Below are 16441 nucleotides of genomic sequence, written 5' to 3' on the forward strand. Positions count from 1 at the left end.
CTACTGCGGTTTTATCTGAGTTAATACTCAGCCCGACAGTCCTGCACCATCTCTCAGCGATGCGGAATCCTCTTTGGATAATATCACACAGGGTGCCTTCATGTTTCCCCCGTGCAATGATGACTATGTCATCTGCGTACCCTATGCAGTGTATTCCCGCTAGAGTTAATTCTTCCAGTAGTTCATCCACTACCAAGCTCCACAGTAGGGGGGAGGTCACTCCACCTTGTGGAGTTCCTTGCGTTGTTTTAACAACTACAGTTTTGGTACCTATCTCAGCCTCTGCTGTTCGTGTTGAGAGCATTTCCCAAAACCAGCAAAAATTATCATACTGTTCACCCCTCTCGTTTCAAGAGATCGCTTGACCACCTTGTGAGGTATATTGTCAAACGCCCCTGCAATGTATACTTACATTAAAATTAGGTGAAAAAAACTACTAAGGCTAATTGAAACTACTAATTTATTCCACTGATTTCGAGGTTCTGAATCAAGCTAAAGTTTGTTAACTTTTTCCACTAATTGAAAATTTCTACCACTAATTTTAGCGTTCTGAATGCTTACATTCAAATTAGAGGAACAAACTTCTACGTTAATTGAAACCGCTAATTCACTCCACTAATTGCGAGGTTTTGAATAAAAATTTAATAAAAATAATTATTAAATATTGTGTATTACAAGCTAGATATTGTGTAATTTTCTAAATTGTGTATATTTTAAGAATATAAATATGTTTTTGATATTTTTAACTAAATAACTATACGTTTGCCTTTTATGAATAATTATTGATTTATTTTTAAACGCTTCGCGGAATATTTAAACAGCGTCACCGGTTGTCGACTATACGCGCTCACTAAATTAATTAAAAGTTTAATGGATAAAACTAATTAGCTCGGTAAATTTCAGCCACGTTATAAAATTGTTATTAAAAATTTAAATATTAAAAACAACGACAAGATATATAATATTTGTTGAATAATTTGCAGTCAAATTGGCAATAAATAATAAATTTAATAGATTTTTTTCAATTTAGGATAAAACTGAGGATTAATTAATACCTTAATTATTAAAAAAAAATGGTCAAGTGCGAGTCGGACTAGCGCACGAAGGGTTCCGTACCATTTATTATCTATACAACATTAGACACTATATTATTATAAACTTTTTTTCCGATTTTGCTGAAATTTTGAATGCGCGTATAAGTAATTTAAAAAAAAAATAAAGAAACACATTACTAAAAATTGTATTAATCAATAATAAATATGTAAAAAGTAAAAATAAATATGTAAAAATTAAAAAAAACGATTATAAAAAGTCGCCTTGACTAGGATTCGAACCTGCCTTACTACGGCTCCGCGTCATAGCAGGGTAAAGTCCTACAGCTTTAACCACGCGGCCACCGAGGACTTGAAAGATTCTCTGTAAAATTCTTACTTAAAAGATAATGTTTAGTGAAAGCACAGATTAGGTATCCTACAAGTATACAGATAAAAATCTTGTCCCTCATTCGTGGTACGAAAATTGTTTTTTATGACGATGTGCAAACGAGTCAAATTTCCTGTGCGCAAAAAGAAACTCGCGTAAAATAACAATAAACAGCGTAATAGAGAGATATCGCTAAACCGAATAGCGTGCATGGACGTTAATACGGCCAGGTGTTATTTCCTTTACGTGAGGTGGTATTAACTCTCTTCATTTATAGTTATCGGATCGGAAAGAATTCTGATCGCGTCGCGTCCGCTATTTAAACTTAACCTAACTTTCAATTTAAAACTTTGAAATTGTTTTGTTTACTAGGTATTTTAAAACTAAAGGGCTAAAGTGCTTATTTCCAGTGCTTTATTGTTCAACGTCTGCCAATGGGTTTAGGACAACAAGCAACAAATTCTCTTAGAAGGGCTAAGTCGTCATCTGCTGTAAATCTAAGACTCTTTATAGGTTCATTAGTATTGGAAGAGGTGGAATCCATATTTTGGGCCATATTTATTTAATTAAAACTAATCCCAGCTACTTAAATATCAAATTACCTAATAAAACTAAAGCAATAATTCAAAACAATTCAAACATAACCTAAAATAAAAGATCTCGCCGGCCGGCTCCGGTTGTCAAATACCCGCACATGCCCATTTAAGCAATTTTTAAACGTTATCAGAGGTTATTTAGAAAGAGCGCTTGGTGTAATTGATCCGCAAATTACGTCAGGCGGTAACGTTATTAGCGGGTGTTGCGTTGACTCGCGCATATCGTAACCATGATAAGGTACGCGTAAATACTGGATGACGCTATTCGGTTTTCCGATATCTCTGTAATAAATGTGCCGGTCAGGCTCGAACAATAAAGAAAAAACAAAGATTATAATCTGTATAATCTGTGGTGAAAGTACTTTTTTATTTATAAACATTTATTTAATTCTATTTTTAGTATTTGTTCTTATAGACCCTTTTGACAGACGGACGCGGACGGACGGACGGACAGCGAAGTCTTAGTAATAGGATTCCCGTTTTTACCCTTTAGGTACGGAACCCTAAAAATAAACGATTTTTTCTTGTCGAGGTTTTGATTACGGTTCGCCTAATTCAAAAAATTACCGTGATATTTTGTATCTCAATTCAACACAATAGATTAAACTATATTTTTGATATTGAGTTTCAAGATTCTTTACCTCAATTCTTGTCTTAGACATTCAGCTTGTGACTCAATGGCTGCTAAAAGTCCACAATGGATTCCTCTAACTGGCGACGCAACTCTGCAAAGACCTGATGTTAAGTACACTATCCTTCCTCTAGCTCTGCGCACTAAGGGCAACATAATTTGTGTCACTCTTGTGGGTCCCAAGAAGTTGATTTCGGTAGCTTTTTTGATCACCTAAAACCAATCATGAATCAATAAAAAAATGTATAACTTTTTTCTACAAACTTTTTATGAAAGATCATTTTTATGCAATATAAATTTATTTAAAGTTGTTAATGATCAAGAAAGTTGTTTTTAGAACTGTTAGAACTGTTTACAGTTTTGCTGGTTACTCGAAAAGCTAAGTTCGTTTTCTGTAAGATTAAAATGAAATACAAAAGTTAGGTAAGTAGATAAATTCCTAGGCAATCAAATGTGCATTAGTGGATTTTTCCACAATAAATATACTAGCTCTACAGGGTACTTCAAATTGTATTCGAAAAACTTTGGCACTATATTCTACAGATAAAAATAAATAAAAGAGTTAGTATAAATATATGACCTAAAACGTTTTGTTTACGAGATACAGGGTATAAAAGTGTCATTTTTATTTCGATTTTTTCAAAATAATTTCTGAACTAATTCCGATATTTGGATGAAAATTGGTGTGTGGGTAATGATCAAAATGACTCCCACTTCGACGACCGAAACGCTTATGAACGTACCTGTATTAAATTAATGAGTGAAAAAATATACAGGGTGGTCCGAACTGTATTTCCGAAACTTTGGCAGCATATTCTGCAGATAACAATAAGTAAAAAAATTCGTATAAATGTATGTCCTAAAATGCTTAGTTTCAGAGATACAGGATTTAAATAATTTCTGAAATAATGTCAATATTTGGATGAAAATTGGTGTTTAGCAGTTTATTGACATGAGAAATTTGATTTTGATGTCAATATGACTCCTACTAGTAGAGGGGCCACCTACGTGTGTTTTAACTGTTTTGAAGCGTAATACCTTTTTGTCCGTGCCTGTATAAAACTACCGAGTGAAAAAATATACATCTCTGTGATTTTTTACGTAAAAAAATATCTCTTTGTAAAAATCGCTACGAGCAACCGTTCTTAAGATATTTAGAATGGAAATAGTAAATACATGTCATTATTGACGAAAAATAAACACGTTGAGTAGATAGTTATTTCACTGAAATAATAAATTTGGGAAATTCTTATTTTTTTAAATTAATCATAATTTTTTCTGCAAAAATGATGATAAAACAGTTTCTGTTGAACGTTTGGCACAAAAACATTTCAAATTTATGATTTGGGTCTAATAACTATTTAGTCAACATGTTTAATTTATGTCAATGATGACAGGTATTGATAATTTCTATTCTAAATATCTCGAAAACCATTACTCTTAGCGGTTTTTACCAAGAGACCTTTTTTACGTAAAAAAAATCGTAAATGTATATTTTTTTACTCAGTAGTTCTATACAGGTACAGATGAAAAGTTATTACTCATCAAACCAGTTAAAAAATATGTAGATGATCAAAATCAAATTTCTCATGTCAAAAAACTCCAGACACCAATTTTCATCCAAATATTGACGTTACATCAGAAATTATTTGGAAAAAATCGAAATAAAAATGAAACTTCCACACCCTGTATCTCTGAAACTAATCATTTTAGGACATACATTTATACGAACTTTTTTACTTATTTTTATCTGCAGAATATGTTGCCGAACTTTCCGGAATACAGTTCGGACTACCCTGTATATTGTCGCCATTTTTAAGTAGAAAATGGCAAAACTCGCTACGAGCAATAGTTCTCAAGATATTTGTAATGGAAGTTATCAATACATGTCATCACTAACAAAAAATAAACATGTTGACTACATAGTTATTGGACTGAAATGAAAAATTTGGGAACTCTTTGTTTCTTTTTGAAATAACCATAAATTTTACTTGAAAAAAATTATCATCAAACAGTTTCTGTTGAACCTTTGGCATAAAAAAATCCAGATTTATTTTTTCAGTCCAATAACTCTCTAGTAAATATGTTTCATGTTTGTCAATAATACCATGTATTGATTATTTCGTTTCCAAATGTCCTTTGAACCATTACTTGTAGCGCCTATTAGGAGACCTTTTTCACGTAAAAGAATAGCATAAATGTATATTTTTTTACTCAGCAGTTTAATACAGGTACGGACAAAAAGTTATTACTCTTCAAAACAGTTAAAAAATGTATAGGTGGCGCCCTCTACAACTAGGGGTCATATTGATATCCAAATCAAATTTCTTATGTCAAAAAACACCCAGATGCTAATTTCCATCCAAATATCTACAGAAGTTCTGAAGTTATTTAAAAAAAAAACAAAATAAAAATGAAATTTCTACACCTTGTATCGCCGAAATTAAGCATTTAGGTCATAAATTTAAACGACTTTTTTTACTTATTTTTATCTGCAAAATATGCTGCTAAAGTTTCCCGATTACAATTCGAACCACCCTGTATAGCTTTATATCCTGGACGAAATCTAGTCAAATAAAAATAAGCCAAAAATGAAAAAAAAAAAAGAAAAAAAATTAAAGTGCTTTTGCTGGAAAACTGAGAATATCATCCAATATACCTGTGGCGGTATCCACTCAATTTCCCCCAAAGCGACCCAAGATGCGGCGTGCACCACTGCCCACAATCCAGAGGCGCCATCTGGCAGACTCTCCACGATGCTCAGCGACGCGGCCAATATCTGCGTCTCGTTGGTGACATCTAGCTGCAGGATGTGCAGGCGCGCCGAACAGATTTCCTTCAGTTCTTCGGCGAGGGCGTTGTCTTCAGCTTCCTGGAAGCCGGCGTATACCGTGAAGCCTTGTTCGTCCAGGTGGCGGGCGAGGGCGCTGCCCACACGGGAATCGCAGCCGGTAATCAGGACGGCTTTGCCGGCGGCCGTTATCTGGAAAACAGGTTGCGTTTTTATCGACTGAGAACAAAAATTCACAAAGTTATAGTTCCATTGTTAGATATACGCCTTTAAACCCCTTTTAAACAACTGGAGGTTTATAAATAAAAGTGCTAGCGGACCTAGAGGTAGTAGATATTAAGATAAAATCAAAAGCAATAAGAATTGAGTAGGTTTCCTCACTTCTTCTGAGAAATTACCTAAGTAATGTTTAATAATAAATTAGTTAATGTCTCGGTTTTTTATTTCAGTTTTGCAGGATTCAGGAAGAAATTAATATTTATATTTTATTTTTGTCATAACCAAGTAAGTAATACGTAAGAAAAATACTAGATATATTACATAGAGATAAGTGTTTCATTACTGTTTCGAGATTAACTAAATATCGAAACAGTTATGAAAACTTTTCTCCAAGATTTTTGTATAATATTTTATTTATATCCACAATATTAATCTAAAAATGAACACTCAACTGGCGTGGTGAATTTTTGTAACGCTTATGGCGTGCTGGGACGGACCCCAATTTTTTTTCAGTTAAAAATTCATGAAAAAGAGATTTTATAAAAAGCTTGTTATTTTAACAATGTTTACAGTATATTCAAACTTTTCAACAAACAATTTCATTAATTTTCAACAAATAAGAACGGACACAAAAATAAAGTAAAATGCATTTTTTAGGAATTTTTGACAACAGAAATATAACTTGGCTAAGCAGCCCATAGAAATTAAAAACATATATATTTTATGATTTTGCCGTATTATTAAAAGTACAAACAACTGAAATGTGAAGCTAAAGTAATAAACATAAATTATTTTCAACAAAACTGCAAACCTTGAATGTACAGGGTGGTCGAAATTGGTTTGTTTTAACAGAGAAAACCTATTTCCTGACTAGATACAGCAAAACCGACATAGATGTCATGGGCTTAATTTCTGAGACACGTTTAATGGCGTAAACCGCCTGTTCATATTTTCACTACCAACTGAGATACGGGGTCTTTATTAATTTTTTACCATTTGGAAAATTGCCCATAACTTTTGTATTTTGTGGAATAATAAAATTCTGTAAAAACGTTCTTAAGGCACTTTTTTTATGCACAATCCAGTGGCGTAGTCATTTTGTTTCTATATTTGCTTTTTTTGTCAGAAATAATAAAAAATATAATTTTTTAAATGGAAATCATAGTTGGCTATGAACTTCAAAATATGCTGGGGTTTAACCTTTTCCAACAATATATAGTTATATGTATTTATTTCTAAGAATGAGAGAAATATTAGGTTTTTTATCTTTGTATCGAAGCGGGCCTTGATTTTATGTTGATTAATTAATAATGAAGTTGCCTAATTATTTTTTATCACAATTTAATATTCTATATTATTATTTATCTGCATAATTAAAGACTTTTCAAAGAGTAAATCAACATTCTATATTAGTATTACCAATTACAATTAAAACGCCAGGGTTACAACTGAACTATTAAATGGAGAATTTAGAGAAAATTGGATTGGAACAAGGGGCCCATATCTTGGTCTGCTAGATCTTGTGATTTAACTTCTTTCGGCTTTTTTTATGGGGGAAATTAAAAGACCTTACTTATAAGAGAAGAACCACTGGGACGAGAGAGGAATTGGAGAAGGCTACTAGGCAAGCTTTTGGACTTATTGCACCAGTTCGCCTAATAAATCGTTGTAACTCTTGACGATTTCAATGACTTCTTTTAGAAAACTATATTCGTCACTCAAAAAAAACTTTTTAGTTTTTTCTTTGTTTATTGTATAGATTTCAATTATAATTACTAATACTAATATAGAATGGGAATTTACCTTCTCAAAAGTCTTTAATTATGCAAATGTGATAAAAATAATTAGGCAAACAGGCCAACACAAAATCAAGGCCCGCTTCGATGTAAAGATAAAAAAACCTAATATTTCTTTCATTGTTAGAAATAGATACCTATAACTTTATATCGTTGGAAAGGGTTAAACGCCAGCATTTTTTTAAGTTCATAGCCAAGTATGATTTCCATTTAAAAAATTATATTTTTCATTATTTCTGACAAAAAGAGCAAGCATAGAAAAAAACTGACTACGCCACTGAATTGTGCTTAAAAAAGTGCCTTAAGAACGTTTTTACAGAATTTTATTATTGCACGAAATACAAAAGTTATGGGCAATTTTCCAAATGGTAAAAAAATCAAAAATACCCCGTATCTCAGTTGGCAGTGAAAATATCAACAGGCGGTTTACGCCACTAATCGTATCTCAGACATCGAGCCCATGACATCTATGTCGGTTTTGCTCTATCTAGTCAGGAAATAGGTTTTCTCTGTTAAAACAGACCAATTTCGACCACCCTGTACATAACTTTTTCAAATACAGTGCACATTTGAATCATGAGATTTTTGTTTTTTGTCATTTCTTCATTGACATATGGTTGCCATATACCACATCTCTTTCTTTTCTGGTATTGATTATTCAATTTTCTCTCTTCTATAAGTAAGAGATTCAGAATCGGAGTTATGGTTACTCTTCGGAGAAAAATCAATGTCTCGATGGTCTTCATCTCACTTAAGCCTCTTTAAGTTCATCAAACCACCCAATTAATGCTTCCTCAAAATTAGCGTCCAAGTGAGGCACACTCTTTAGACTACGCACCATCCTATTAATGAAACATTCTTGGCGTGGTGGTGCCACACAGACCCCAATGAAACTTTAGCCCCCGCTGGTAGGAAAAATACTTGATAAAATCACGCGGCGAGGCCTAATTCTTAAACGTAACACGTAAAAATTGCTTAAAAATTCATGAAAATTGCCTGCCTAAATTACTTTTAAACTAAATAAAAATTTTAAAGCAGCCGTTTTGTTTTCTTTTTTTTGCATTTTTTTTTCTTTCTCATTTTTTTCTTTTATTTTTTATTTCTTTTGTAATATGTATTTATTACAATATGAATCCTTATACAGAGTCCTAAATAAGTGCAAATATTTTTAGGGTAGTATATTTCGACCCCAGAAACACGTCGAGTTTTTTTCGCAAAATATACTTTTTTTTTAATTTGGGTTTTTTTTAGTTTTTAATTAAGAATAATTCCTTGAAAATATTGGCAATATATGTTTGTAGGAGATTAAATTTACAAGAAAGAAAGCCCAGAAAAGATCTAGTGGTTCTCAAAATTTAAGCAAAACGTCAATTTTTTTGGAAATTTTTAGAACTAAAATAACTGGGTTATTTTGGACTTATCTGAAAAAGAACAAAGAGAAAATATGTTTCTTTAATTGAGATATAGCAGCTTTGAAAATATTTGCACTTATTTAAGACTCACCTTGTATAGATGTCTTTTTAAGTTTAAATTTATTGTTATATAATAATAAATTAAAACTTAATAATATTTAAAGTGAAAGGTAATAAATAATTTTCAGTTTCATAACCCCTCTAAAATTTTACAATGTACTTATTTTATATAAAATATTCCTTCTAATAACCAGTGTCAAAGTGGGTTTAGTGCGTGTGCCAAAATTTTAATTACCACATAAATAAACGATAGAACTAACATCTAAAAGCCATTAAACAATTTAATATTCATTATTAATCGGTTATATGGCTTTGAATATTAATATATCATCACATATACCTACTGGCTAGATACTAAAATTAAAACCAACATAAAAAAATCAAAATGTTTGTTTTTTATTTTCGTTTTTAAATTTACATGAATTTATTTCGTATAATACAGTTTCAAAAAATTATTATTCATCGATACCAATAAAAATAATACAGCATTTTTAAATAATGCTAATAATTCGAATACTGAATAAAAAATAGAAAATTTTTGGAAAAAAAGCATAGCCAGAGAAACAAGTAAAAATAGAAGCATATTAACATACAAATTACCATTGATTTGTATTATTCACCAAACCAACTCACAACAAAATCACTGAACAATTAACAACAAATGTGAAATACCCATTTTTATTGGAAAAACATCTAGACCTTTAAATGTTTGAATTAAAAAACAGAAAGTTTATTAAAATAGAGGGATTTTTGTAAACTTAGAATTTGTCAGCATTCATGGAATACAGACCATAAAGTAGACTTTATTAAAAAGCTAAAATTATAATAAAGGAATCGACAGCCTTTACACAAAAATGGCTTTTCTAATCGAATGAAATACAAATAATAAATTTATTGCTCAGGTATCAGTAGATGTTAGTAATGCATGACCACAACTCTGATTTTTCAACCAGGATTATTTTAAACGTTTTGGTCTTAGATTATATTTTTGAGGTCGATCTCTAGGTTCTATTCTCTAGTACACAGAATCGCACATTTACGTCATGTCCGTCAATCCCATCAACTTTAGATACCTATTAAGTTTACAATGCCCTGTTAGTAGAACCACTACACACAGCTTTGAAAAAACATAGCGCGTTTAAAAAAAAAAAATATGATAGTATGTGTTATTTTAGCTGATAGTAAAGAGTAGTAAAAGCTTAAAAAGTCAGCGAAAACCGCATCTTGATATCTTCTTTCAAACCGAAGGTATTAGCAAAATTATAATAAATACCAAAAAATAAGCCTTTAATTACCTTATTTTTACAATACAGTATATCAGTAGCCCTCTTGATTAGGCCCATTCTAACAAAAAAATAATATAGAAACAGTTAGTTGATTTTAAAATCGACGATATACCAGAATATCATAATATCAGATGTATTAATATCTAATAATTAAGATATTAATAATAGTGAACAAGAAACGATGATTCAGTGAAGTCATGGTAGGCTTTGGAAAAAAGTTGCTTTTCGCTTAATAGTATAACCGTCAAATTGTTATTAGATCAACATTTTGATAGTTTTAGCAGCGTTTTCTTATCTTTTAAATGCTTTTTCAAAATGCCTTTATTATTTGAAATAGTTGAAGTTGGCATTTTGAAAAAGCAATCAAAAGATAAAAAACGCTGCTAAGACTATCAAAATGTTGATCTAATAACAATTTGACGTTTATATTATTTTATATTATTACGTCAAATGCAACTTTTTTCCAAAGCCTACCATGTCTTCACTGAATCATCGTTTCTTGTTCACTATTATTATCTTAATTATTAGATATTAATACATCTGATATTATGATATTCTGGTATATCGTCGATTTTAAAATAAACTAACTGTTTCTATCTTATTTTTAGGTTAGAACGGGCATAATCAAGAGGGCTACTGATACCGTGTTGTAAAAATAAGGTAATTAAGGGCTTATTTTTTGGTATTTATTATAATTTTGCTAATATCTTCGGTTTGAAAGAAGATATCAAGATGCGGTTTTCGCTAACTTTTTTAGCTTTTACTACTACTCTTTACTGTCAGCTAAAATTATATATACTATTGCATTTAATTTTTCTGAAAAAACGCGCAATGTTTGTTAAATTGTAAAACAACGCCCCCTAGCGTCTACGTTCAAAAGCTTGTAATTATTATTTATATGGTACAATATAGAGTAAGAAAGGCTCTTTTAAATGAGCCCTCGCTTGTTGGATTCCAATCATCCAGTCCACAGTTTACATTGGATGATACATACAGTTTATACATTATATACATTAGATCATTACATATTTTTATTATTTTTTTAACAGTCTCTGGTTGAAAAATCGATCACCACCACCCCACTCCTTTATTTGTTAACTTTTTGAAAAGTGTTGTTAAAAAGATATGCTCCCTTTGTGCTAGTTTAAATATTTTTGAAGTCAATTTGATCCAACAAGAAGATAATTAGTTCTCCCTATAAAGGGATAATATATATTTTTATTTTTAAATTTCTATTTCAGTGGAAAAAATGCCCAGCTCTGTCAAAAAATTAAAAACATAAATACATTAAAATTAATATTTTCGCTCACGAACAATAATATTATTCTCAGATTAACAAAACTGTTAAAAATAGATTTATGGAAATTTAAGCAGGGCAACTCAGTCTGTAAGATTAGCTAGTAGTAAATATAAAAGCCTGGATTGATTTTTTTGGACCAATTTATTAAAAAACAAGATAATTTATGAGCGCACAGAGATCCATAGATTTTATACAGTCAGTTCACCTGCCAAAATCTGGAGAATCTGTTTTATTTCTGGACTTGCAAATCCATTTTTTCCCGGCTCGATGATTACTAAAAATAAATGCGTTCTTTTTTTAAGACAATATTCTAAAAAGAGAAGCTCCTAAAATAACTTAACATGTACAGGGTGAGTCAAGGATTGAGTATAGTTCGTTACCTTGTTTGTTTTGAGATTTTCAAAAAAATGGTAAATAGAAAAGTTTTAGGGGATATAAAGAGGCTTAATTGATTTTTTTTAGAATACAGGGTGCTTCAAAGAAATGAGGCAAATGTAGAAATTAAAATGTATGGTAGGGAGAAGCTAATCACCGCGACCTTACATATCTATTTTGTCCCATTTTCTTGAGTGATAACTAATCATACAGTTACAGGTTATACGTTTTGCAGTAGGTTTTTCTCCATCTATCCCCCCCAAGTTATACTTCAAAATTAACAATTACTACCTGATAAAGATTACCTAATGAGATAAAACCAAAAAGACTCAAACTTTCTGTATGATTATTTTATAATTTGTAATGTAAAGATATTTGAATTCGATGCTACAAGGTCTTCAAAACAAATTTATGAATTTGACTACTTGAATTAAAAAAAATTGACTACTTACAATTAAAAAATCAAATATTTTAATTTGCACATCCTATAATATACAGGGTTGTTCACCACAAGCTTTTAATACTAAATATTTACTGAAGTTTATTTATTGATCAGTTATTGTGTTGCAATAATAAAAATTATACTATCTTATACAGAGTGTCTAAAAATTTATTTTAAATAATTACTAGCTTTAAACGGCAATTTACTTTAAATAGAACACTTTGTATATTTTATGAGAATCAGATGCACAATTTAATTGTCTATCAAATTGTATTATACGATTTCTTACGTATTCCTTCAAGTTTTCGTAGAAAATGCATTTTCTTATAATTTAGACCTCATTTATCAATATATATATATATCCATGGAATATTGACATTTTAGATTGTTTTTGTAACAACAAATGTACAAAATGTACAGGCTAGTAATATTATCGTTTTTACTAAAACGATAATATTACTAGCCCATTTGTATGCAAAAAGAAAACTATTTAAATCTTTATAAAAGAGTATACCATTAATTAAATATACCACCAGTATTTCCGCCCAAATACTAATTAACTACATGCTTAATTGTGTTCGTTAATAAATTATTCAAATAAATGTGGTTGAATCAGAAATCAATATAATAATAAGTTATGAAAATGAACGTCTCTGTTGTTATAAATAAGCATTTGTCAAAAAATTAAATATCATTTTTAAGGTGTTACTTTTTAGCACACTGTCTAATACACATACATAAATCAGTTTTTTAGTATTTGGAGCAATTATTATTAATCAACGCAAACAGTCAATTAATGTAGTTTGAATACTGGAATCATATTAATTGGTCCTCTTTAACAAATATTTAAACAGTTTTTTTTTATTTTTTAATAAAATAAACGAACTATATCGACAATATTAGTATCTGTACTCTTTAAAACTTCGGTACATCTTTAAAAATAATCTAAAATGTCAGTATTCCATGGGTATATTGATAAATGAGTTCTAAATTACAAGAAAATGCATTTTCTATGGAAACTTGAAGAGACAGGTAAAAAATGGTATAACACAATTTGATAGACAATTAAATTGTGCATCTGATTCTCATAAAATATACAGGGTGTTCTATTTAAATTAAACAAGTTATTGCCGTTTAAAGCTAGTAATTATTTAAAATAGATTTTTAGATACTCTGTATAAGGTAGTAAAGTTTTTATTACTGCAACACGATAACTGATCAATAAATAAATTTCAGTAAATATTTAGTATTAAAAACTTTGATACCCTCGGAGAAATGAAGCCTTAAAATTTATACTGCAGTTTCACAAAATTGAAGATATTTCAAAAACGGTAAGTTTATTTTAATCGTAGAAACTAAAAATGTACTAATATATAGGTTGTTAAAAAATTTAAACCCTTTAAAAAAATACAACTTTGATATTTTTTATTTATTTGGGACACTCTGTATCTTGTAAAAATATTTTTAAATTGTAGCTCTAATAGTCCTTCAACGAACCCAAAACTTACAATTTGTACAATTACAAAAATCTAGTCGTTTAGCTACAATACTCCATGTCGTGTGTGGTGAACAACCCTGTATTATTTTTTCTGACAGATTTAAAAAAACTCTTTTAAAAAAAAATATTAAGAAGGAAGGAATAAGTAAAAAACAATATTAAAAAGTATATTAATTTTTAGTCTGTTGTTGGTTGTTTCAGATGAAAATATTGACCCAGATTTCAAAGTTCACTCTGTTTCTCTTTGAAATATTTTTTTCTGTATATTAGACATCTAAAAATAACCTCATATTCAAAACACGTTGTAAAAAATTGCTTTTTCACTCATCCCGTTTTATTTTCAACAAATACTAAAAAAATAAAGCTGCCACTCTATTTCTTTTTGAGAAATAAAAATACTTTTAAAAACGTCTAGAGGTGAATTGAATTCCAAAGCTTTTGGGCGACAATAGAAGCTCAATTTTCCCCTAAGCATGTCGAAAATGTTTTCTATACATGTTCAGAAGTTACCAAAACGTCAAGAAGTCGAAAAATAAATGCAATTTTGCCTCTCGCATAAATTGTAGATATGGGAACGATTCAAAGAATTTTGCAACAGTCGATAGCAGGTTATTTTACATCAGGAAAGTTTTATGCGCGTAAATCTTATAGAAACAAGTAAACATAGAGGAGATCTCTCTAAAATTGATTTTTAATACATACGTAATAATACGTACGTCATACAATTAGCTGTCATTTGTCTAGAGGCTCAATAATATCTGTGAATTTTAATGATCATCTTGAAGGAATCCAAAGTGAAAAATGTAGATTGCTTCTGATTTTTGTTTCATTCAAAGGGTACATTAAAGATAAAATATAAAAAAAATTTATCTCCAACCAATTTTTGATGATTTGATCAAAGAATCATTCCCGGATTCATAGCCAAGATTACTAACATCCAGGCCCGTTCCTGGGGTATCTGGCGCCTACATGTAGCATTCTTTGGTGCGCCCTTTTTTATATTTAAATCAATTATATATTTTAATCTTAATCTCAAAAATTTAAAGAATTTATATTCTGCGACAAACGAGCAATATGTAATTGGAAAAGTAAAAAAAAACTATTCTAATTAAAGTATAAAAACATTTATTAAATAAATAAAATAAACAAAACCAAAAATATTTAGTAATAAAAATAGTACCTTAAAGAAAAAAACTGACCCATTTTATATGAAATACATAAAAACAATAAACTAAAATTCGGAAATAATACACATGAAGGTACTGATTTCTTTCGAAAATCGACAACTATGAAATTATGAACCCTTCCCGGACGCAAACGGTACATTGTGAGACAGGAAATTGTAGAGAGAAACAAGCCCTATAACATAGGATACAACATTTTAATGAACAGTGCTTTCCATAAAATCAATAAAATGAAAAATATACGAAATAATATACATGTACTGATTTCTTTCGAAAATCGACAACTATGAAACTATGATCCCTTCCCCTACACAAACAGTACATTTTGAGACAGGAAATTGTAGAGAGAAACAAGCCCTATAACATAGGATCAACATTTTCATGAACAGTGCTGTCCATAAAATCAATAAAATAGAAAATATACGAAATAATATACATGTGCTGATTTCTTTCGAAAATCGACAACTATGAAATTATGAACCCTTCCCCGACACAAACAGTACATTTTGAGACAGGAAATTGTAGAGAGAAACAAGCCCTATAACATAGGATACAACATTTTAATGAACAGTGCTTTCCATAAAATCAATAAAATGAAAAATATACGAAATAATATACATGTACTGATTTCTTTCGAAAATCGACAACTATGAAACTATGATCCCTTCCCCGACACAAACAGTACATTGTGAGACAGGAAATTGTAGAGAGAAACAAGCCCTATAACATAGGATCAACATTTTCATGAACAGTGCTGTCCATAAAATCAATAAAATAGAAAATATACGAAATAATATACATGTGCTGATTTCTTTCGAAAATCGACAACTATGAAATTATGAACCCTTCCCCGATACAAACAGTACATTTTGAGACAGGAAATTGTAGAGAGAAACAAGCCCTATAACATAGGATCAACATTTTCATGAACAGTGCTTTCCATAAAATCAATAAAATAGAAAATATACGAAATAATATACATCTACTGATTTCTTTCGAAAATCGACAACTATGAAATTATGATCCCTTCCCCGACACAAACAGTATATTTTGAGACAGGAAATTGTAGAGAGAAACAAGCCCTATAACATAGGATCAACATTTTCATGAACAGTGCTTTCCATAAAATCAATAAAATAGAAAATATACGAAATAATATACATGTACTGATTTCTTTCGAAAATCGACAATTATGAAACTATGATCCCTTCCCCGACACAAACAGTACATTTTGAGACAGGAAATTGTAGAGAGAAACAAGCCCTATAACATAGGATACAACATTTTAATGAACAGTGTTTTGCATAAAATCAATAAAATAGAAAATATACGAAATAATATACATGTACTGATTTCTTTCGAAAATCGACAACTATGAAACTATGATCCCTTCCCCGACACAAACAGTACAATGTGAGACAGGAAATTG

At 30.3% G+C, this 16441-nt stretch overlaps 1 protein-coding gene across 1 annotated transcript in view; it reads right to left on the reverse strand.

Annotated features, from left to right (window-relative positions):
• The window catches only part of LOC115883667 (D-beta-hydroxybutyrate dehydrogenase, mitochondrial), a 77441-nt gene that overhangs the window by 56998 nt on the left and 4002 nt on the right, over nucleotides 1–16441 (reverse strand). The window contains exons 2-3 of the mRNA XM_030902052.1: nucleotides 5309–5632; nucleotides 2660–2862 (exon numbers count right to left, since the gene is read on the reverse strand). Of these exons, the coding sequence (XP_030757912.1) occupies nucleotides 2660–2862; nucleotides 5309–5632 (527 nt within the window). The remainder of the gene's footprint in view (nucleotides 1–2659; nucleotides 2863–5308; nucleotides 5633–16441) is intronic.

Source organism: Sitophilus oryzae, unplaced genomic scaffold, assembly GCF_002938485.1.
Source record: "Sitophilus oryzae breed Bouriz unplaced genomic scaffold, Soryzae_2.0 scaffold_1974_pilon_pilon, whole genome shotgun sequence".
Lineage (NCBI taxonomy): Eukaryota > Metazoa > Arthropoda > Insecta > Coleoptera > Curculionidae > Sitophilus > Sitophilus oryzae.